Source organism: Zingiber officinale, chromosome 4A (assembly GCF_018446385.1).
Source record: "Zingiber officinale cultivar Zhangliang chromosome 4A, Zo_v1.1, whole genome shotgun sequence".
Taxonomy (NCBI): Eukaryota; Viridiplantae; Streptophyta; class Magnoliopsida; order Zingiberales; family Zingiberaceae; genus Zingiber; species Zingiber officinale.
In genome coordinates this window covers 148241769-148264428 of record NC_055992.1, presented here as the reverse complement: position 1 = coordinate 148264428, position 22660 = coordinate 148241769, and the positions used below count along the sequence as shown (strand labels likewise).

General features: G+C 38.3%; 2 protein-coding genes across 2 annotated transcripts in view; both read left to right on the top strand.

Moving 5' to 3' along the window:
* The first annotated feature begins 312 nt into the window (after positions 1–312).
* LOC121971611 (acyl-coenzyme A oxidase 3, peroxisomal-like) overlaps positions 313–22660 on the top strand; it is a 29432-nt gene continuing 7084 nt past the window's right edge. Inside the window, exon 1 of the mRNA XM_042522946.1 lies at positions 313–882. Coding sequence (XP_042378880.1) covers positions 398–882 — 485 coding nt within the window. The 5' untranslated portion in view covers positions 313–397. The remainder of the gene's footprint in view (positions 883–22660) is intronic.
* On the top strand, positions 20968–21896 carry LOC121971612. Its single transcript, XM_042522948.1, has one exon. It carries the CDS (start codon positions 21002–21004, stop codon positions 21644–21646), a length of 645 nt encoding a protein of 214 aa, XP_042378882.1. The 5' UTR covers positions 20968–21001; the 3' UTR covers positions 21647–21896.

The following is a 22660-nucleotide window of genomic DNA, read 5'->3' as shown; positions in this document are numbered from 1 at the left end:
ACAGAATTTGTAAATGGATGAATAGGTTCACTTCCAATATTTTATTAATTCATCCTAAGATAAAAAAAATAAATAAATTATGAACGATTATTAATTTTTAGAGTAATGATTAATATATAAGAAAGACATTTAATTATCAGTATTTCAGATTATGTTATTACGATAAAATATTTAAATTGTCATCTAAATATTTACGATTTACATTCCAGTTATATAATATTTGTAAACAATTTTTCTTCAAATGGAGAAATATAATAAAAAAATATGAAATTTCTGAACTGATAGTCGCCTGAGCTTCCAGATAGGCTTCCAGATGCGCTTGCCGATATAGGCTAACAGATTATCATTGAATCATCGGTGCCTTGCCCAACCGTCTCTCTTTCTCTGCCGTGGAGCCATGGATCCTCCCTCTTCTGCCGCCCGTCGAGCTTCTGTTATCGCTGGCCACCTCCTCGGCCCCTATCGATCTATCGCCAACTTCTCCTCTTCCCCGGTCACGCCTTCCCCGTGCCTCAACTACTCCCCACCCGACCTCTCCGAGAAGCCGCCGGCTTTCGACGTCGCAGCGCTGCGTCGGATCCTGGATGGCCACCACCACGAGGCACGGGACTGGCTGTTCCATCTGATGGAGGAAAGCCCTCTCTTTTGCCCCCGCCGCCGCGGCGAGTTCACCTTCGTCGCGCCGGATTACAACCAGACCAAGGAGCAGCAGCGCGCGGCCACGATGCGGCGGATCGAGTACCTGCTCGGCCAAGGAGTGTTCCAAGGGTGGTTCACGGGGAGCGACCCGGAAGCAGGCATGAGGAAGTTCGCGTTGTTCGAGTGCATCGCCGTCTTCGATCATTCCCTCTCCATAAAATTAGGTGTCCATTACTTTCTATGGTAAGACGCTTCTCCTTTCTTTTTCACTTTTTTGTAAAAAGAAAAATCAAATTCCGTGGGTTCTTCTGAAAAATGATGGCAAATTGCCAAATTTTGACCGGAAGGTTTAGTGGTCGTTGTCTGGCTGAGTATATCTGTAAAATTTTTGCTTTTACTGCGAAATTGATTACTTCCCATTAAGTCCATGATACACACCTCATCGCATCGAGAACATTGTGACATCTCCCTTCTTTATCCAGCATATCCAAATATTCAAACAGATTTAAATTCTTTGCCTTATGTAGAATAACCTAAACCCAAATACATTTCAATGGGGTCTGAAATAGTTTCACCACATATTCATTACCAAAAACAGACTGTTTTTTGGTAAACACATCAGACACATGAAGATATAACTATGGAGATGAGGAATGTGACATTCTTCGAAGAGATCTTTTTGCATAAACACAAGAAAGAAGAAAGTTCTAATAAAAAGAACTTACGAATTTGCAAATAGTACAAACAACTATAGGAAGGGCATATAATAGTATGTATAATGGTAAAACTCAACATAGTTGTTAGAGACATAATTCGATCTCCAGTTGTGTGATGGAAATTATGTGAAGTTGAAGGAGCAGCTTGTAGATCCTTTTGCTAAAGGCTTACTCTGAGACAACTATAGGAAGGACATCAGGTGGTTTCTTGGTAAACACATCAGATGCATGAAGATGCAACTATTGAGTCGAGGAATGTGACATTCTTCGAAGAGATCTTTTTGCATAAACACAAGAAAGAAGAAAGTTCTAATAAAAAGAACTTACGAATTCACTAATAGGTCAAACAACTATAGAAGGGCGTATAACTTAATATGGTTGTCCAAGACATAATACCATTAAATAATTGATCTCTAGTTGTGTGATGGAAATTGTGTGAAGTTGAAGGAGAAGCTTGCAGATCTTCTTACTAGAGGCTTACTCAAAGATCAAATGTATTGCATGTATATGGAATGAGTAAAAAACCTAACATATGAATCGAATAGTAGTAGCTCAACTATGATGACCGAAAATTCCAAGATCATGATTCAAATAGGACAACTAAATTATAAGATTTGAGATACATGAGAGTAATAACTCTAACTCATTCCTGTGACATAAAGGTACAACCTGCAAATAGGTATAGGTTCAACCAAAGGCTCTTAATAATTCCTACACTGTACAATTAAGGGTTTAATAAGGTGTTGCAGATATTGTTCACAGAAGATCACTTATATAGCGCAAAGTGAGGTCCACTTTAAATTGAAAGTGCGTATGGATTCTCAAGCATTATCATGGCTAAAACAATCAAAATAAAGAACTAGTAGAAGTTTAGGGGCTATTGTATGAGTATTATTATGTTGGTTTACATCAACCAACTATTGAATAATTTAAGACATTTCTCTTGGTAGCCGAGTAAATCCAATCAAATTCACTTATGGAAGCTTTAAAGTCATTAGCTACCTTTTCAACTGCACTAGTTTCTCGTTGAAACTCTTGTTTAAGACTTTTTAAATTTGTCTATAACTTTCATTTATGTTGAGATTATTGAAAATTGTTTTGTTTGCCAATCAGTTGAATAGAAACATGGATGAGCTATTTGGCAATGAAGGGTAATGAATACCACTTTTGTCCTAGTGCACTAAAACCAATAAACATAACGAAAAGTAATAGCAAGCAAGACAAACCAAGAACACTATTATTTAACGTGGTCCGACAACCTCCCAAGGCGCTTGCTTAGTGCATGATCTGTGGATCACTTCCGAATATCCATTATCTTTCTTCTTCTCGGTAGTACGATGGCAGAGAAACCTCTTACAACTCCTTTGATGATTGCACAAAGGCCATACAATATGAAAGAAGAAGATTACAGGAGATCCTCAACACTTTGACAAAGTTTAGATGTGAATCTCTTAATGGTTATGCAATTTGTAGCCCTTACAACCCTCTACATAGCCTCTCCAACGAATTCAAAAGTTAAAAAGTTATTATACCATGCTTGCGTCAATCAGTTGACATGGTTTGCACCTTCAGTTGATTGATTTCATTGTAGCATTATCTAATCCTACTATTGCATCTTCCGTATATGGATATATTTGAATTGGTCTATCTAATAACAACCAATTGACTATAGTATTACTATCATGGACAAGTCTCTTAGATGCATTGGGCTTTTGGCTCATTTGACGTGTTATTCTTCACGTCTTCAATTACATAATTCACAAGAAAGTGATGAAAAAGGCAATTATAAGGTATTATACACTTGTAAGAACAAGGAAAACTTCAAAAAATACACCAAAAAAAATAGCTAAGAAAGAAGTGAATGAAGCCAAGAATGAAAAATTTGGATGTTTATATCCATAACTAGATACAAAAGAAGGAGAAAGAGACATTTATAGAATATCTAAGCGAGAGAAAAGAAGACAAGAGATCCAAATAAGATGCATTAAAGATGAATGCAATATGATGTTATTGAATGATGAGGAAATAAAAGAACAATGGAAGAAGTATTTTCATCATCTTTTTATTGAAGGTTTAGGTGACCAACTTAACTTAGATAATTTAAGTAGGTTAATGAATATATAAATTTAATTTAAAATTCAAACTTTAAAAGTTAAAGAAACTTTAAATGGGATGCAAAATGGAAAAGTAGTTGGACGATATCTCGATAAAGGTTATGGAAGTGCTTAAAGAAACAAGATATTCAATGACTTACAAAATTATTCAATCTGATATTGAAAATGGAAAAAATATTAATGAGGACAAGTACTCTAGTTCCCTTATATAAGAACAAAGAAGACATAAAATTATACATACTATAAGAGTATTAAACTAATAAGTCATACCGTGAAATTTTGGGAACGAATAATAGAAAAAAGACTAAAGAAGTTGACAACGGTGATCAAAAATCAATTTGGATTCATGCTTGGAAGGTCGACAATAGAAGATATATATCTCCTCGGATAATTAATTGAAAAGTATTAGAAACAGAAGCAAGCTTTATATATGATATTCGTTGACCTAGAAAAATCTTATGATAGAGTCCCAAGGGAAATTTTATGGAGAATTATAGAAAAGAGAAGTGTTAGTATAGCATATATTGAACTAATTAAAGATATGTTTAAGAATGTAATGAAAGAGTGAAGAGTGAAGACTTCAGACGAATTAACAAAGCGATTTCCACAAAGATAGGGTTACATATCAACTATCTTTTTATACTAATCATGAAAGAACTCACTAGACACATCTAAGACATAGTGTACATGTTGTTTGTCGATGATATTGTTTTAATATATAAGACACGTGAAGAAGTAAATGTTAAACTCGAATTTTGGTACAAAACACCGGAAGTGAAAGGTTTTAGTCTTAGTAGAGTAAAGACAGAATATATGAAATTTAAGTTTAACAATATTAGACATAATGATACAATTGTTAAGATAAGCGATGACTATAACAAAGAGTTTTAATTATTTAAGTTTATTTTTGCAAAGGATGAAGAGATTGAGAGATGTCTTACATATAATACAAACAGAATTGCTGAAATAGAATGGAGCGTTAGATGTTCTTTATGATCGTAAAGTGTCTCAAAAATTTAAAGGGATTTTACAAAATGGTTGTTAGACTTGCTATATTATATGAAGCTGAATGTTGGGCTATGACTCCAAAACATGAAGAAAATATGAGAGTTATAGAGATGAGGATGTTAAGGTGGATATGCGGACATAAGAGGATGAATAGGATAAGAATTAAGAAATGAGAATATCAGAAAGAAAGTCAGAGTTACACCTGTTGAGGAAAAACTTTGTTGGAGTTGCATCTATTGAGGAAAAACTCTTAGGCACGTTTAAGATGATACGAACATATATTTAGATGCTTAATAAATGCTCCAGACGATGTGAAACTATAACAAATATGCACATCAAACGAGAAAGAGAAAAATAAAAAAACCTAGATTAGCAATATAAAATAAGATAAAATTTATTTAAATATAGATGATGATATAGTAGGGAATGTAGTTTCATGACATAGAATGATCCATATAGTTGACCCTATTGGGTTTTTCGGACCGCGAAAATCGCTTTTTCGCGTCGCGAAAACCCCGAAACCCCCGCCACCGGATCCGTGCAAAGAAAAATAAAACAAAAATATGAGTACGAGTTTCTAAAGTCTAGATCTACTCTAGATAAGAGCCTTACCCTCGATGCGATGCCCTTCGATATCCCGCTAGTCCAACGGTTTGCCGGATCTCAAGATTGTCAAAGTAGACAACCCTCTAGAAGTATCCACACGAATAAAATTAGGTGGAGAGGACCAAACAAAGGTGTGCTAAGAGAGAAGAGGGAGAGCAAGAAGAGAGAGCTCTAGGAGGAAGAAGATGGAATTGAATTCCCCTTTAATGAAAAAAAAAAATGAATTCCCATTCATTTGAGTGGCCGGCCACACCAAGTGTAACTCCTCTCATTAATGTGGCCGGCCACATTAAAGCAAAGGAGAAGATGTAACTTCCATTAGGTGGCACAATCATGTGTTAACTATGATGATGTGGCACATCATCATTGGCCACTTAATACCAAGTTACAAATGATGTGGCATAAAGTCAAGTCAAACTTGACTCTTCCTCTTCCTCTCAAGTCAAGTCAAACTTGACTTAATCTCTCTCATGGTTGATCTAATCCAACCATTTAATTCAAGCCAATTTAATATAATGAATCTAATTCATTTAATTAAATTGATTCAATGAGTCATAATCTAAATTAGACTCATTGAACACATGAATCAACTTGAGTCTAACTCAATTAGCCTAATTAGGATTACTCTTAATCCAATTTGATTCATCACATGAATCTAATCCTCTTGGTTCATCATATGAACCTAATCTCCATCTAATTGTCCTTTGTGTGTGACCTTATAGGTTCTTGTAACGTTGGAAATGCCCCTAAACCCATTTAGGAGCATAAGTAATGAGCGGTATCTAGCAACACATCATTACTACCCAAGTTACAAGAATGTTGAGATCCAACATCACATTGTGACTACTAATTGTGACTCCTCACAATATATGACAAGTGTCCTTCTATCCTAGACATCTAGATTGATCAATATGAGGCATAGACCGTGTCATCCTCTAATCAATCTAAATCTTGAACTCCAAGTAGACTCACTCAATATCTCATATTGACTCATTTGGGCATGGCCATGCACTTCGTGGTCTCACTCTATCAAGAATATCGATGTCGCTCCCGTCATATAGGAGGAATAGATCCCATCTACATCACTCACATCCCTCTGCATAATTCGTTACATACCCAGTAATCGCCTTTATAGTCCACCCAATTACGGGAGACGTTTGACGAAACCAAAGTACATAACTCCTTATGTAGGGATCCATGGTGACTTCAGGTCCAAGGACTAGTAGTCATACTAATAGCCGCATGAGAAAGTATATGACACTCATATAACGATCCATGAAACTTTCTCATGGCAGGTCATTTAGTATACATTCTCCAATGCATACCCATGTGTCAACTTGATATCTCTATATCCACGTGAGATTAAGTCATCGAGTTGACCTACGTTGTCTCATTAACATTGTCCCTGAATGTTAATACTCGATTAGGAATGATTAAGAGTAGTGCTCCCTATATCATCTCACTATCGGTTCAAATAACCGATTGATATAGGTGAGAACCTTCTACTCAAGGACGCTATTATACTTAATTTATTTGGCACCAATACAAGTAAGTATAATAACCAAAACAAATGCCTTTATTTATATAAGAATATGATACAACAAGTCCATAATGTAATCATCAAATGATTGGCTCTAGGGCTCTAACTAACAATCTCCCACTAGCACTAGTGCCAATCAGTGTAGGCTCTAAGCCCCAATGACCTAGTGTGACCATCATACTTCCTCTGTGCCAAAGCCTTGGTCAAGGGATCTGCGATGTTAGCCTCTGTAGGTACTCTGCATATCTTCACATTTCCTCTCTCGATAATCTCTCGAATGAGATGGAAGCGTCGTAGTATGTGTTTGGTCCGCTGGTGTGAGCGAGGTTCCTTCGCCTGTGCTATAGCTCCATTGTTGTCACAATAGAGCTCAATAGGGTCAGCGATATTGGGAACCACCCCAAGTTCAGTGATGAACTTGCGGATCCAAATCGCCTCCTTACGCCTCCGATGTAGTAATGTACTCGACCTCTCGTGAGATCATTCTTGTGTTGTGCTTGAACTCTTCCATTTCACAACACCACTATTTATGCAAAATCTGAACCCTATGCGATCGATAATCATCCCGGTTTGCGAAGCTAGATCATCGTAACCCTTTACGGCCTAGCTCATCATTGCCTCCATATATCAAGAAATATTCTTTAGTGCTTCTTAAGTACTTAAGAATGTTCTTGATCGCTATCCATGACTTTCACCGGATCTGACTGTCTCGTCATGCTTAAAGCATACGAGACATTAGGTCGAGTACATAGCACGTACATGATAGATCCATGGCTGAGGCATAAGGGATCTTATCCGTGCGGTCTCTCTCCTCTGAAGAGGGACCTCGAGTCTTCGAAGACTCACGCCACGTGACATCGGTGAAATCCCTTCTTGGAGTTCTGCGTGCAGGCAAACCAAGGAGTACCTTGTCAATATGTGTACTCGACTTAGGCCAAGCAATCTCTTGGATCTATCTCTATAGATCTGTCCCTAGAATACGGGATGCTTCACCTAAGTCCTTCATCGAGAAACAAGTCCCTAGCCAGTCTTGACATAGCGAAGGGATGTCTTTCCCAACGAGTAGTATGTCATCCACTAATATGATGAAGACAACTATGTCCCCTACATTCTTGTAGACACAAGGCTCATCTTCGTTCTTGATGAAACCAAACTGCTTGATCGCGTCATCGAATCGAAGATTCCACTCAGAAGCTTGCTTTAGTTCATAAATGGACTGTCGACTTGCGATACTGCTAGTATCTTGTGGATCTCAAAACCCTCGGTTGTGTCACACATCCTCGGCGGGTTTCCGTTCAACGCGGTTTGACATCCATCCGCCATATCTCATAGTCGTGGTATCTAATAGCAAGCGTGATCCGAATGGACTTAAACATCGCTAATGGAGAAAAGATTTCATCATAGTCGATACCATGAATCTGCTTGAAACCTTTAGCTACAAGCGACCCTTATAGATAAGTCTATCCATATCGGTCTTTCTCTTAAAGACCCACTTACACCCAATGGGTTTTACCCTTCGGGATCAACCAAAGTCCATACTTGGTTGGTGTACATGGATTCCATCTCGGATCTCACGGCCTCTAGCCATTTCTGGAATCGTCTCATCACAACTTCACGATAGGTGGTAGGCTCGTCCTCCCATGGCGTCGTCACGTGGTCGACAAGAGAAATGAATATTTCTCGGTGACGACGCATCCTATCAGACATGCGGTATACTTGAACCGGTTGTTGTTCCTCAACACTTTGTGGAACAATATCATCCACAATACTGTTCCAGTTCGACTTCCATCGAGGCTTCAGTGCTATGGTCCGCGTCTTGAACTTCTTCAAGATCGAACGTACTCCACTAGTCTTTCAAGCAAAGTCCCTTTCTAGAAAGACCCGATCTTGCCACAACTGGGAATGTATAAATAATATCCCTTAGTTTCCTTGGGATATCCAATAAAGTAGCACTTGTCGGATTTGAGTCCTAACTTGTCTGACTTGACGTCGAACGTAAACCTCACAACCCCAAATCCTCATGAAAGACACATGGGTTCTCCCATCCATATCGTATATGGTGTCTTTATCACGGCCTTGGATGGAACTCGGTTGAGTATAAAAGCTGCCATTGTCTAGAGCATAGCCCCAAAGGAATGTCGGAAGATCTGTGACTCATCATGTACCATATCTAATAAGGTACGATTCCTCCTTTCGGATACACCATTCCACTGTGTTCCAGGAGGAGTGAGTTGGGATAGAATCCCACACTCGCTAGATAGTCACGAAACTCACGGGCTAAGGTATTCTACCCTCGATCCGATCAAGTATCTTAATACTCTTGCAAGTGGTTTTGTGCTTCGTTCTTGAATTCTTTGAACTTTTGAAAGGATTCGACTTATGTGTCATCAAGTACACATAACCATATCTCTGAAGTCATCAATAAATGTGATGAAGTACCTATAACCGCCTCTGCGACGTTGAAAGGGCCACATACATCACTATGTATAAAACCTAACAAGTCAGTCTCTCACTGCGCCCACTAAAGGGAGTTTTGGTCATCTTGCCTAGTAGGCATGACTCGCGCGTCTCATAAGATTCAAAATCAAATGAGTCCAAAGAAACCATCCTTATGGAGTGGGATAATGTCGTTTATACGACTGGCGGCGATGCGAGATAGGTTTGGTTCGTATCGTTTGACTTGAACCTCTTGGTATTTATGTTATAGATAGGGCTTTTAAGGTTTAGAATGTAGAGTCCGTTCATCGAGGTGCACTACAGTATAACATATCTTTTAAATAAACTGAACAACATTTGTCTTTTATTATAAAGAGAAACCTTTCTTGTCAAACAAGAAACCGAAATTATGTTCTTAGTTAATGCGCAGTACATAACAACAATCATCCAACTCTAATACAAGCCTGAGGGCGAGATGAAAATAAGTCCCTATAGCAAAGAATCAGTGCTCCATCGCCACACGTAGGTCCACCTCGCCTTCGCCAATGCCCTGCTATTTCTCCGCATTAGTATAAATGTGAGAAGCACATCCGATTTAATACCCATGATGAAGAAATAGATAGATTGACTTCATAACATATATGAAGTGCAAGTCTCACTCGCTTCTTCTTAAGATCTTCCGTACACCTGCGGTTCCTCTTCCGGTGCGGTCGACCGCGGTGGGCGGTGCGTCATGGCGACCCTCCTTAGGGTTTCATTGCCTTGCCTTTGCCCTGGCAGGACTTTCCCTTGCCTTTGGGCTTGCCCTTGCCCTTGTGTTTCAATCATCAGAACAGAGTGGGGCTTAGCCTTAAGGTTCATTCTTAACACTCGGGCGATGGCTTGTCAATTTCGTTCATATTGTAGTTTAGAATCGAATCGACTATAGCTATCCGGCAAGGATTGCAAGATCAGGCGGCTCTTGGCCGCGGGAATCCTAACCTCTGAGGTTTTCTATGACCCAATCATCTTGAGTACATATGGGCCTACGGGAGCCCCATCTAACATCTTGCAAAGCGTGCCTTCGAGATTTTAAATCTCTCACCTCGCTTGTCCTCGATACTGACGAAGATGTTCAACGTATCGTAGCGCCCATTAACTCGTGTTGTCCGAAACTCGAGTTCACGGTCGCGAGCATTAAACAGACACATCTAATCGTCGTCTTGATGCTTCAGAAGCATCTTTTGCCCGCGTGGCGTTGGCGGGAGGAGCCTCCAGAATGGGCCGACAGTTTACGTTCTGGGTGAGAACTATTCTCAAGTTCCTGTACCAGTCCAGGAAATTTGCTCCGTTGAGCTTGTCCTTCTCAAGGACAGAACGCAGGGAGAGTGTTCGTATTCGACGTCATGGTTATCTACAACAGAAAAATGCAGAAAATAAATATCATATTCTTTTAAATCATTTAATTAGGCCTTTAACTAAATGATGCTCCCACTGAATTCTATAATTCATGTGGGACAAGATCCACATCATACTAACCCTTGAGTTAGCTTTGGCTAATACGCCCAAGATTTAGTATGATCGGTAGGTAACGATTTACCAATTACATCTCTATGCAACTCTTGTTTATATGATCATTATCCGCAGTTATATTAAAACTTGAGTTAGTTTTGGCTAATACGCCCAAGAATTAATATAAATGTGATTTATGTCCTATCTTTCCAACCATTGGAAGAATGCCTATAGTTGTACTCGATCCAACTGAGTTCACTAGGAATACTCAATCTAATTGAGTTTGTATTCGCCCATGCGTTGATAAGCGGGACCAAGATTGTCCCTCCGTACCCTACCAAGATAATATGTGTTGCTCTGCTTTGGCAGATTCAACAACACATGTGATCGAGGTAGTGATAGGTATCACGGCACGGTAGGCATTAGAGTTGACGCGATTTAGATCTAATCTAATCGAAAGGGTGCATCTTGTACACGATTTAGATCTAATCTAATCGTTAGACACTAATTAACTACTAATCATGCATCACATACACACAAACAATTAATTAAATTTATTTGTGATTAGTCATGGCCCTACTACGATATTCTCAAGCCAATGAAAAGATCGGATGGTCAACCTAAGGTCAACAGCTTCTCAAGCTTCTCCCTTTGACCACCTTGTATTGCTTGCGCCCTCCTCATAACTCCGTCACGAGTGGACCTTCTACGGCTCCAATTTTGTACATTGCAATTTTGAAACTCGAGTTACATTCGAGTCTAAACTAATTTACAACAAAAATAAAAGAGAAAGGAACACGACGCGCAGGTCGCGTATCAAGTATACAGCACACACAATCACATGACGGCACGCAGGCCGTATTATGAATTACAACACAAATATACCAATCAAATTGGGTCTTTTTGGGCCATGACCATCACAAATTATATATAATTCTAAATTATGTAATTTCCATAATTTTCTGTAATTTTAATACTAATTTTTACGAGTAAAATTTCTCGACAGTCCCGTTTAGCGGTTTTCGGGCGCAATCGCGGAACGAATCCCCTTGCGGAGCCAGGGGCAGCGTCCCTACCCGCGAACTAACCATCGCGAGTGTCCCTAAGCGATCCTACAGCGCCTTAGCCCGCTGTCCCAAAAAGATTTGGGGCGAAACCTTGCCGTTTCGGAAAAAACTTCTCGGTAGTCGAAGCCTACAAGTGTCGAAACACTTGTGCTTCGCTTCTACGAGAAAAATACCCATAAAAACTCTAAAAATCATAAAATTATAGAATATTACAGAATCTATATTTTTCATAAAAATACAAATTAAACTCGTACAAGTATTCGCACGTGGCTCTGATACCACTGTTGGATTTTTCGGGCCGCGAAAACCGCTTTTTCGCGTCTGAAACCCCAAAACCCCCGTCACTGGATCCGTGCGAAGAAAAATAAAACAAAAATACGAGTACGAGTTTCTAAAGTCTAGATCTACACTAGATAAGAGCCTTACCCTCGATGCGATGCCCTTCGCTATTTCGCTAGTCCAACGGTTTGCCGGATCTCAAGATTGTCAAAATAGACAACCCTCTAGAAGTATCCACACGAACAAAATTAGGTGGAGAGGACCAAACAAAGGTGTGCTAGCACCTAGGGTGTTCGGCCAAGAGAGAAGAGGGAGAGCAAGAAGAGAGAGCTCTAGGAGGAAGAAGATGGAATTGAATTCCCCTTTACAACAACAACAACAACAACCAAGCCTTTTCCCACTAGGTGGGGTCGGCTGTATGAATCCTTTTACGCCATTGAGCTCTATCTCCTATTATATCATCATCTATATTTAAATAAATTTTATCTTGTTTTATTATTGCTAACCAAGTCTTTTTTGGTCTTCCTCTTCCTCGTTTGATATGCATATTTATCATAGTTTCACATCGCCTAACTGGAGCATTTATTGGTCGTCTAAGTACATGTCCGTACCATCTTAAACGTGTCTCTCGGAGTTTTTCCTCAATAGATGCAACTCCGACTTTCTCTTTAATGCTCTCATTTCTTATTTTGTCCATCTTCGTATGTCCACACATCCACCTTAACATCCTCATCTCTCAGAACTCATCTTCGCTCGAGTGCTCAGTCGTGTGACATTCAGCTCCATATAACATAGCAGGTCTAACTGCGGTTTTATAGAACTTACCTTTAAGTTTAAGAGGTACTTTACGGTCACATAAAACACTCGACGCTCCCCTCCGTTTCACCCATCCTGCTTGTATTCTATGTAAGACATCTCTCTCAATCCCTCCATCATTTGGTAAAAATGATCCTAAATATTTAAATCGCTCGGTTCCAGGCAACTCGTCCTCTCCTATCTTAACAATTGTTTCATTACTTCTAATATTGCTAAACTTAAATTCCATATATTCTGTTTTTAATCTACTAAGTTTAAAACCTTTCCCTTCTAGTGTTTCCCTACAAGATTCCAGCTTAGCATTTACTCCTTCACGTGTCTCATCTACCAAAATAATATCATCTGCAAACAACATGCACCACGGTACTGTGTCTTGAATGTGCGCAGTGAGTTCATCCATAATTAGTGTAAAAAGATAGAGACTTAGAGCTGATCCTTGATGTAACCCTATCTTTATTGGAAATGCTTCAGTTACTCTTTACTCTGGTCGTTACATCCTCATACATATCCTTAATTAGTTCAATATATGTTACGCTAACACCTCTCTTTTCTAAAATTCGCCATATAATTTCTCTTGGGACTCTATCATACGCTTTTTCTAAGTCAATGAATACCATGTGTAGATCTTGTTTTTGCTCCCGATATTTTTCAATTAATTGTCTAAGAAGATGTATAGCTTCTATTGTCGACCCAAATTGATTTTCTGTCACTGTGGTCTTCTTCCTTAATCTTTTTTCTATTACTTTTTCCCAAAGTTTCATAGTATGACTCATTAGTTTAATACCCCTATAGTTTGCACAATTTTGTACGTCTCCCTTATTCTTATATAAGGGAACTAGAGTACTTATCCTCCATTGATCAGACATTTTTTTCGTTTTCAATATCATGTTAAATAATTTTGTAAGTCATTCAATACCTTGTTTCCCTAAGCACTTCCACACCTCTATCGGAATATCATCTGGTCCAACGGCTTTTCCATTGGGCATCTCATTTAAAGTTTGTTTTACTTCTGAAGTTTGAATTCTACGATAAAAATTAAAATTTCGACGCTCATTTGACCTAATTAAATTACCCAAGTTAAGTTGGTCTCCTAAACCTTCATTAAAAAGTTGATGAAAATATCTCTTCCACCGCTCTTTTATTTCTCCATCGCTTACTAATACCCTATTACATTCATCTTTAATACATTTTATTTGACTAAGATCCCTTGTTTTTCTTTCTCTCACTTTAGCTATTATATAAATGTCTCTTTCCCCTTCTTTTGTATCCAATTTTTGATATAACCGTTCAAAAGTTTCATTTTTTGCTTCACTCACCACTTTCTTAGCTTCTTTCTTGGCTATTGTATATTTTTTTAAGTTTTCCTCATTCTTACAAATATATAATTCCTTATAAGCTATTCGTTTTTCCTTCACTTTCTCTTGTACTTTCTCATTCCACCACTAAGATTCTTTACTTAGCGGTGCATGTCCCTTTGACTCACCGAGGACACTCTTAGCTACTATTTTTAACTTTGATATCATCTTATCCCATGTTGTATTAGAGTCATCATATATTTCACCTAATGCTTGTACTTCTATCTTCTCCTTAAATATATGTTGCTTCCCATCCTTTAACTTCCACCACTTAATTTTATGAGTCATATATATTTTCTTTCTATCGATACTATGTTTGAGGTATATATCCAACACTACTACCCTATGTTGGGTAGTTAAGCTTTCTCCAGGGATGACTTTGCAATCTTTACAAATCTTTCTATCCTTCTTCCTAACCATAAGAAAGTCAATTTGCGATTTATTATTCCCACTTTTGAATGTGACTAAGTGTTCTTCTCTTTTCTTAAAAAACGTATTAGCTAATATAAGGTCATATGCTATCGCAAAATCTAATATAGTTTTCCCTTCCTCATTCCTCGTTCCAAACCCATAGCTCCCATGTACTATCTCATATTTCTCATTTTTCACTCCGACATGCCCATTTAAATCACCTCCTATTAAAATCCTTTCATTTGGTGAAATATTTTGTAATATTTCATCTAAATCCTCCCAAAACCTTAATTTGGTAGCTTCATCTAATCCTACTTGTGGTACATATACGCTAATTATGTTCATAGTTTCTTTCGCCACTATTATCTTAAGGGCTATAATTCTATCCTCTTTTCTAACTACTCCTACAACTTCATCCTTTAACAAACTATCTACAATAATACCCACTCCATTTCTTGTTTTACTCTTTCCAGTGTACCATAACTTAAAACCCGAGTTCTCTATCATCTTTGCCTTCTCAACTGTCCATTTTGTCTCTTGTACACACAAAATATTAATTTTTCTCCTAATCATGATTCTACTACCTCCATTGATTTACCAGTGAGAGTTCCTATGTTCTATGTTCCAAATCTTAGATTATTAGTTTTCCTATCATATTTGTTTTTATCTAATCTATGGTGTGAGAACTCTTGCCTATTTAACACTACACCCAAGTTCTCATAGAGATGTAGCGGTCCTTGCTGAGACGTTACAGTCGGACCCTGTAACGCGAACTCTTGCATATTTATCACTACACCCGAGTTCTGGAGATGTAGCGGTCCTTGCCGAGACGTTACAGTCGGACCCTGCAACGCGTTCCTTCCGAGGAACAACCTAGCATTAGCACAATAGTTTAATGGATTCATTCATGAAATATTTGCCATAGTTTGACGCTGGCTGGCAACCTAACGCAACCATCCTCCTTTATCCGCGCTTGGGACCGGCCATGACCGGTCATCATGGGCGGAGTTGAATTCCCCTTTAATGAAAAAAAAAAAATGAATTCCCATTCATTTGAGTGGCCGACCACACCAAGTGTAACTCCTCTCATTAATGTGGCCGACCACATTAAAGCAAAGGAGAAGATGTAACTTTCATTAGGTGGCACAATCATGTGTTAACTATGATGATGTGGCACATCATCATTGGCCACTTAATGCCAAGTTACAAATGATGTGGCATAAAGTCAAGTCAAACTTGACTCTTCCTCTTCCTCTCAAGTCAAGTCAAACTTGACTTAATCTCTCTCATGGTTGATTTAATCCAACCATTTAATTCAAGCCAATTTAATATAATGAATCTAATTCATTTAATTAAATTGATTCAATGAGTCATAATCTAAATTAGACTCATTGAACACATGAATCAACTTGAGTCTAACTCAATTAGCCTAATTAGGATTACTCTTAATCCAATTTGATTCATCACATGAATCTAATCCTCTTGGTTCATCATATGAACCTAATCTCCATCTAATTGTCCTTTGTGTGTGACCCTATAGGTTCTTGTAACATTGGCAATGTCCCTAAACTCATTTAGGAGCATAAGTAATGAGCGCTATCTAGTAACACATCATTACTACCCAAGTTACAAGAATGTTGAGATCCAACATCACCTTGTGACTACTAATTGTGACTTCTCACAATATATGACAAGTGTCCTTTTATCCAAGACATCTAGATTGATCAATATGAGGCATAGACCGTGTCATCCTCTAATCAATCTAAATCTTGAACTCCAAGTAGACTCACTCAATCAAATGAGCTCAATATCTCATATTGGGCATGGCCGTGCACTTCGTGGTCTCACTCTATCAAGAATATCGATGTCGCTCCCGTCATATAGGAGGATAGATCCCATCTACATCACTCACATCCCTCTGCGTAATTCGTTACATACCCAGTAATCGCCACCCAGTTACGGGTGACGTTTGACGAAACCAAAGTACATAACTCCTTATGTAGGGATCCATGGTGACTTCAGGTCCAAGGACTAGTAGTCATACTAATAGCCACATGAGAAAGTATATGCCACTCATATAACGATCCATGATACTTTTTCATGGCGGGTGATTCAGTATACATTCTCTAATGCATACCCATGTGTCAACTTGATATCTCTATATCCATGACTTGTGAGATCAAGTCATCGAGTTGACCTACATGCTAGTCTCATTGCATTAATATTGTCCCTGAATGTTAATACTCGACTAGAAATGATTAAGAGTAGTGTTCCCTATATCATCTCACTATCGGTTCAACTAACCGATTGATATAGGTGAGAACCTTCTACTCAAGGACGCTATTATACTTAGTTTATTTGACACCAATACAAGTAAGTATAATAACCAAAAACAAATGCCTTTATTTATATAAGAATATGATACAACAAGTCCATAATACAATCATCAAATGATTGGCTCTAAGACTCTAATTAATAGACCCCACCTAGTGGGATAAGCTTTGATTGTTGTTGTTCACTTACGTAATTCACCTTCTCGGCTTAGCAACACTCCTGTGCTCCTTGTCATGCAATCCCTTGATGTTCATGCTATTCTTCTCTCAACTCCACGGACCTTGAGTCATCAAGCGCCCACCTTAACCATGCTAAGTCTCCATGTGTTTTGCTCAAATATTGCATAATTTTACATACATATCAAATGCAATAATGCCCCTTAACTTAAACTTTCATCAAAATCATGATCGATTGTGATCTTAAAGGGTTGATTTTGACAACACAACATTATCATGCGACCATGCCAATTATGTGGTGTCTCGATCCTTGCATCATCAACCACTTTTTTTTGAAAGCAATGACATATAATTGACATGATGCCTCAACACTTGTGTCGTTTGTGCACACGCTTGCATGCCTATGCCCCAACCAGGTGATAAGCTTTCCAGTGAATGGGAAAGCAGGTCCACATCCACATGAACATAAAACAAGACACTGTCCATGTGTTCGTGTGATTTGAACTTGCATGTGCACATTAACTGAAGAACTATGCCTATAAATATATCTTCTTTAATGCTTTGAATTCACTCTAACTTAATTTGCGATCTCTACTCTTAAGCTTTTTTTGTCCTTTCTTTCCATCAAAATAGTTCCAAGACTTTGAAAGTTTGTTTGAAATTTAGAGTGATCTTATTTGGGTAAAAATCAAAAGGGCGTCCTCTTTTTAAAAAAAAGTCAAAAGGGTGCCCCACCATATTTCTTATATCGAAGATATCTTTATTCTAGCGTTGTTGTAGCAGCTATGGCTGCTACAACGTGTGGAAATAAATAATTCAATTTGGTAAAAAAAATCTATACATAGAGCATTTTTATATCAAAGTTTTTTACTTAGTTAAAATTGCTTAAACTTGATTGAAATTGCTTCAATATGATCAAATTCACCATAAAACTATTAGAACAAGGATTAATTGCCACAACTTTGTACAACAACAACAACCAAGCCTTTTCCCACTAGGTGGAATCGGCTGTATGAATCCTTTTACGTCATTGAGTTCTATCTCCTATTATATCATCATCTATATTTAAATAAATTTTATCTTGTTTTATTATTGCTAATCAAGTCTTTTTTGGTCTTCCTTTTCCTCGTTTGATATGCATATTTATCATAGTTTCACATCGCCTAACTGGAGCATTTATTGGTTGTCTAAGTACATGTCCGTATCATCTTAAACGTGTCTCTCGGAGTTTTTCCTCAATAGATGCAACTCCGACTTTCTCTCTACTGCTCTCATTTCTTATTTTGTCCATTCTCGTATGTCCACATATTCATCTTAACATCCTCATCTCTGCAACTCTCATCTTCTGCTTATGTGCTCGAGTCATAACTCAACATTCAGCTCTATATAATATAGTAGGTCTAACTGCGATTTTATAGAACTTACCTTTAAGTTTAAAAGGTACTTTACGGTCACATAAAACACTCGACGCTCCCCTCCATTTCACCCATCCTGCTTGTGTTCTATGTAAGACATCTCTCTCAATCCTTCCATCGTTTTGCAAAAATGATCCTAAATATTTAAATTTCTCGGTTCCGGGCAACTCGTCCTCTCCTATGTAACACGGACACCCCTCCAAAAAATTTTTTGGGTGTGTCAGACACGGACACGACACGCAAATACGTGTGTCGGACACGGCAAAAATCGTGTCGTTGACTTTTTCCAAGTTTGACCAGCCAGACACGGCTAGGACACGGACGAGACATATTTTCGGACACGTTTGGGCACAATTGTAACAAAATTAAAAATTTCGAGGGTAAAAATGAAAAATAATAAAATTATGAGGACTACTTATTAAAATGACAAAAAAACCCTAAACTACTCTCCCCACGCCCCCGATTCCTTTTCTCCATCGCGACAAATTGTTTCACGCCGCGAGACGCGACCAGCCGACCATCTCCCCTGCGCTTTCGCCGCGTCGCCTGCTGCTGCTCGAAGAAGTCCGCCACAGCTCCACTGCTCGCAGAACTCAGCAGCAGTTCGTCGCTGCTCGCAGAAGCCCAGTGGCCAGCGTCGCCTCTCTGCTCAAGCCAGCGTCGCCGCCGCTGCTTGCAAAAGCCAGGTGTCGCGTCGTCGCCTGCTCAACAGCAGCCCTCATAGAAGCCAGCAGCAGCCCGGCGCTGCTCACCGTCTCCCGCCGCTGCTCGCAACAGCTCTCCCGTCGCTGTCCTCTTTTTGCCCAGTGCCCTCTTTTTGGTAAAGTGGTAAGTTTAGTTTTTTGTTTTTTCTTTTGAGATCACAAATTTGTTTTTGCTTTTGGTACGATTTCTGGTAAGTTTAACAATAGGCTCCCCAGTCCTCTGCGTTGCTTCTTATTTCTTAGTTCAGTTAGTTGTTATTTTCAGTTTACTTGCCATGGAAAGTTTTCAAAATGAGAGTGGCAGTGCACATGAGGATGTTGATGATTATTCTCCTTTGTGGAAATTTGTAACCAAGGTGGAAAAGGCAGTTGGAGGAGGAAATGTTACTTGGTCATGCAATATATGTAATAAAGTGTGCAAAGGATCATATTCAAGGATGAAAGCACACCTGTTAAAACAAAAAGGTGCTGGAATTGCAGGTTGTACGGCTGTTACAATGGATCAAATGAAGCGTATGCAACAACTTATTGATGATGCAGAATTGAGAAAGAAGAATTCTAAACAAAAAGAAGTTCCGCTGCCTTCGTCATCTGCATCATCAAATATGGCTTCAAAATCCTCATTTTGTACTAGTGGTATTTTGCAAAATGATGATCCAACAAAGAAGAGGAAAGGACCACTTGGCCCGCTTGAAAAATCTTTTAACTTGAATGCCAGAGATGAGCTCCACTCTGAAATTGCAAGGTTGTTTTACACTGGGGGATTATCTTTCAATATTGCTAGGAATCCTCATTATGTTCGTGCTTTCAGTTTGGCTACTCAACGAACAATTCCAGGTTATCTTCCACCTGGATACAATTTATTGAGAACTTCACTTCTTCAAAAAGAAAAAGCTCATATTGGAAAGCTTTTAGAGCCAACAAAAGCTGCTTGGAAACAAAAGGGAGTTAGTATTTGTAGTGATGGGTGGTCGGATGTGCAAAGAAGACCGCTAATTAATATCATGGTTGTCTGCGAAAGTGGTCCTATGTTTTTGAAGGCGATAAATTGTGAAGGTGAGTACAAGGATAAAGCTTTCATCTCTAAGTTGCTCATTAATACCATAAATGAAGTGGGACATCAGAATGTTGTCCAAGTGGTCACTGATAATGCTCCTGTTTGCAAAGCTGCTGGGCTACTTGTTGAGGCAAAGTACCCACACATATTTTGGACTCCTTGCGTTGTGCACACATTGAATCTTGCTTTGAAGAATATTTGTGCACCGACTGACTCTCTACAAAACAAAGAAGCCTTTGATGAATGCAAGTGGATAGCAGAAGTAGCAAATGATGCTTCAATGATCAAGAATTTTATCATGAATCACAATATAAGATTATCCATGTTCAACGATAACTCAAACTTGAAGATGCTATCACTTGCGGATACTCGATTTGCTTCTACGATCATTATGCTTAAAAGGTTCAGACAAATCAAGAAATGTCTTGAAAACATGGTGATTAGTGAAAGATGGGATTTGTACAAGGAGGATGATGTAGTGAAGGCCAGAGTAGTGAAGTACAAGATATTGGATGATCAATTTTGGGAACAAATTGATTATATACTTGCTTTCACAAGTCTAATTTATGAGATGCTAAGGAAAGCATACACTAATCAGCCTTGTCTTCATTTAGTTTATGAGTGGTGGGATGAAATGATAGAAAAAATGAGAGTTGCTATCTCAAAGGGGCCTCATAGTGGAGATTCAAAGTTTTATGATGTTGTTCATAATATTCTAGTGGAGCGTTGGAATAAAAGCAATACACCTCTTCATTGTTTGACGCATTCTTTGAATCCAAGGTAAATCTCTAAAATTTTTTAACTTTCTAAGTTTTAGCAAATTAGAAATATTAGTTTATGAATGATGTTAAACTATCAATCTTTTTATGTAGGTATTATAGCCATGAGTGGCTCCAAGAATCTCCCGATCGTCTTCCTCCTCATAGGGACATCGAAGTTTCAAGGGAAAGGAAAAAGTGCATTGAAAGAAACTACTCCAATTCATCCGAACGAAGAAGTGTTAATGAGGAGTTTGCCTCTTTTTCAGCTGCCATTGATGATTTTTCTGATAATGATTCAATGCGTGATCGAGGTTTGATGTCTCCAACTAAATGGTGGGTTATCCATGGTGCTTCTACACCAACTCTTCAAAGTTTAGCTTTAAAGCTACTTGGGCACCCATCTTCTTCTTCTTGTTGTGAGAGAAATTGGAGCACCTACAATTTCATACACTCATTGAAGAGGAACAAGATAACACCACAAAGAGCGGAAGATTTGGTATATGTTCACTATAACCTTCGTCTTTTATCTAGGAGGAGTCCACATTATAATGAAGGAGAAAGTAAGATGTGGGATGTTGGAGCAGATGGGTTTGATTCCATGGACATGGAGGGTGCTGCTATCCTTGAAATTGCCAATTTATCTCTTGATGAACCTGAATTGGAGTCGGTCTTATTTACTGACGAAGGCGGTGTTGGCGATGAGACCGATATGGATATTTGATTTTTTTTACAGTTTTACTTGTTTATTTAAGATGTATTTGGTGTGTTGCATTTTGTTATGTTTACTTTTTGTTTGTAATGGATATTATGGTTGATCTAATATGAACATGGTTTTCTATTATAGGATTTTTAATTTTTAATACGATATATATATATATATATATAATATTTTTTATTTTTTAATAATCGTCGTATCCTAGCCGTATCGTGTCCTATATTTTTAAAATTTTTCCTATCCCCGTATCCGTGTCGTATCAAATACGATACTCGTATCCGTATCCGTGCAACACTGGTCCTCTCCTATCTTAACAATTGTTTCATTACTTCTAATATTGCTAAACTTAAATTCCATATATTCTGTTTTTAATCTACTAAGCTTAAAATCTTTCTCTTCTAGTGTTTCCCTCCAAGATTCTAGTTTAGCATTTACTCCTTCACGTGTTTCATCTACCAAAATAATATCATTTACAAACAACATGCACCACGGTACTGTGTCTTGAATGTGAGCAGTGAGTTCGTTCATAATTAGTGCAAAAAAAGATAGGGACTTAGAGCTGATCCTTGATGTAGCCCTAACTTTATTAGAAATGCTTCAGTTATTCCGCCTGAAGTCTTTACTCTGGTCGTTACATCCTCATACATATCCTTAATTAGTTCAATATATGTTACGCTAACACCTCTCTTTTCTAAAATTCTCCATATAATTTCTCTTGGGACTCTATCATAAGTTTTTTTCTAAGTTAATGAATACCATGTGTAGATCTTGTTTTTGCTCTCGATATTTTTCAATTAATTATCTAAGAAGATGTATAGCTTTTATTGTCAATCTTCCAAGCATGAACCCAAATTGATTTCTGTCACTGTGGTCTCCTTCCTTAGGGGTGTCAATTCGGGTGGGTCGGGTTGGGTCGGGTTGAGTTTTTTTTTTTTTTTTTTAACCCAACCCGAACCCGACCCGAACCCAAGTTCAACCCAAAACACCTAAACCCGAACCCGAACCCGACCAACCCGATGA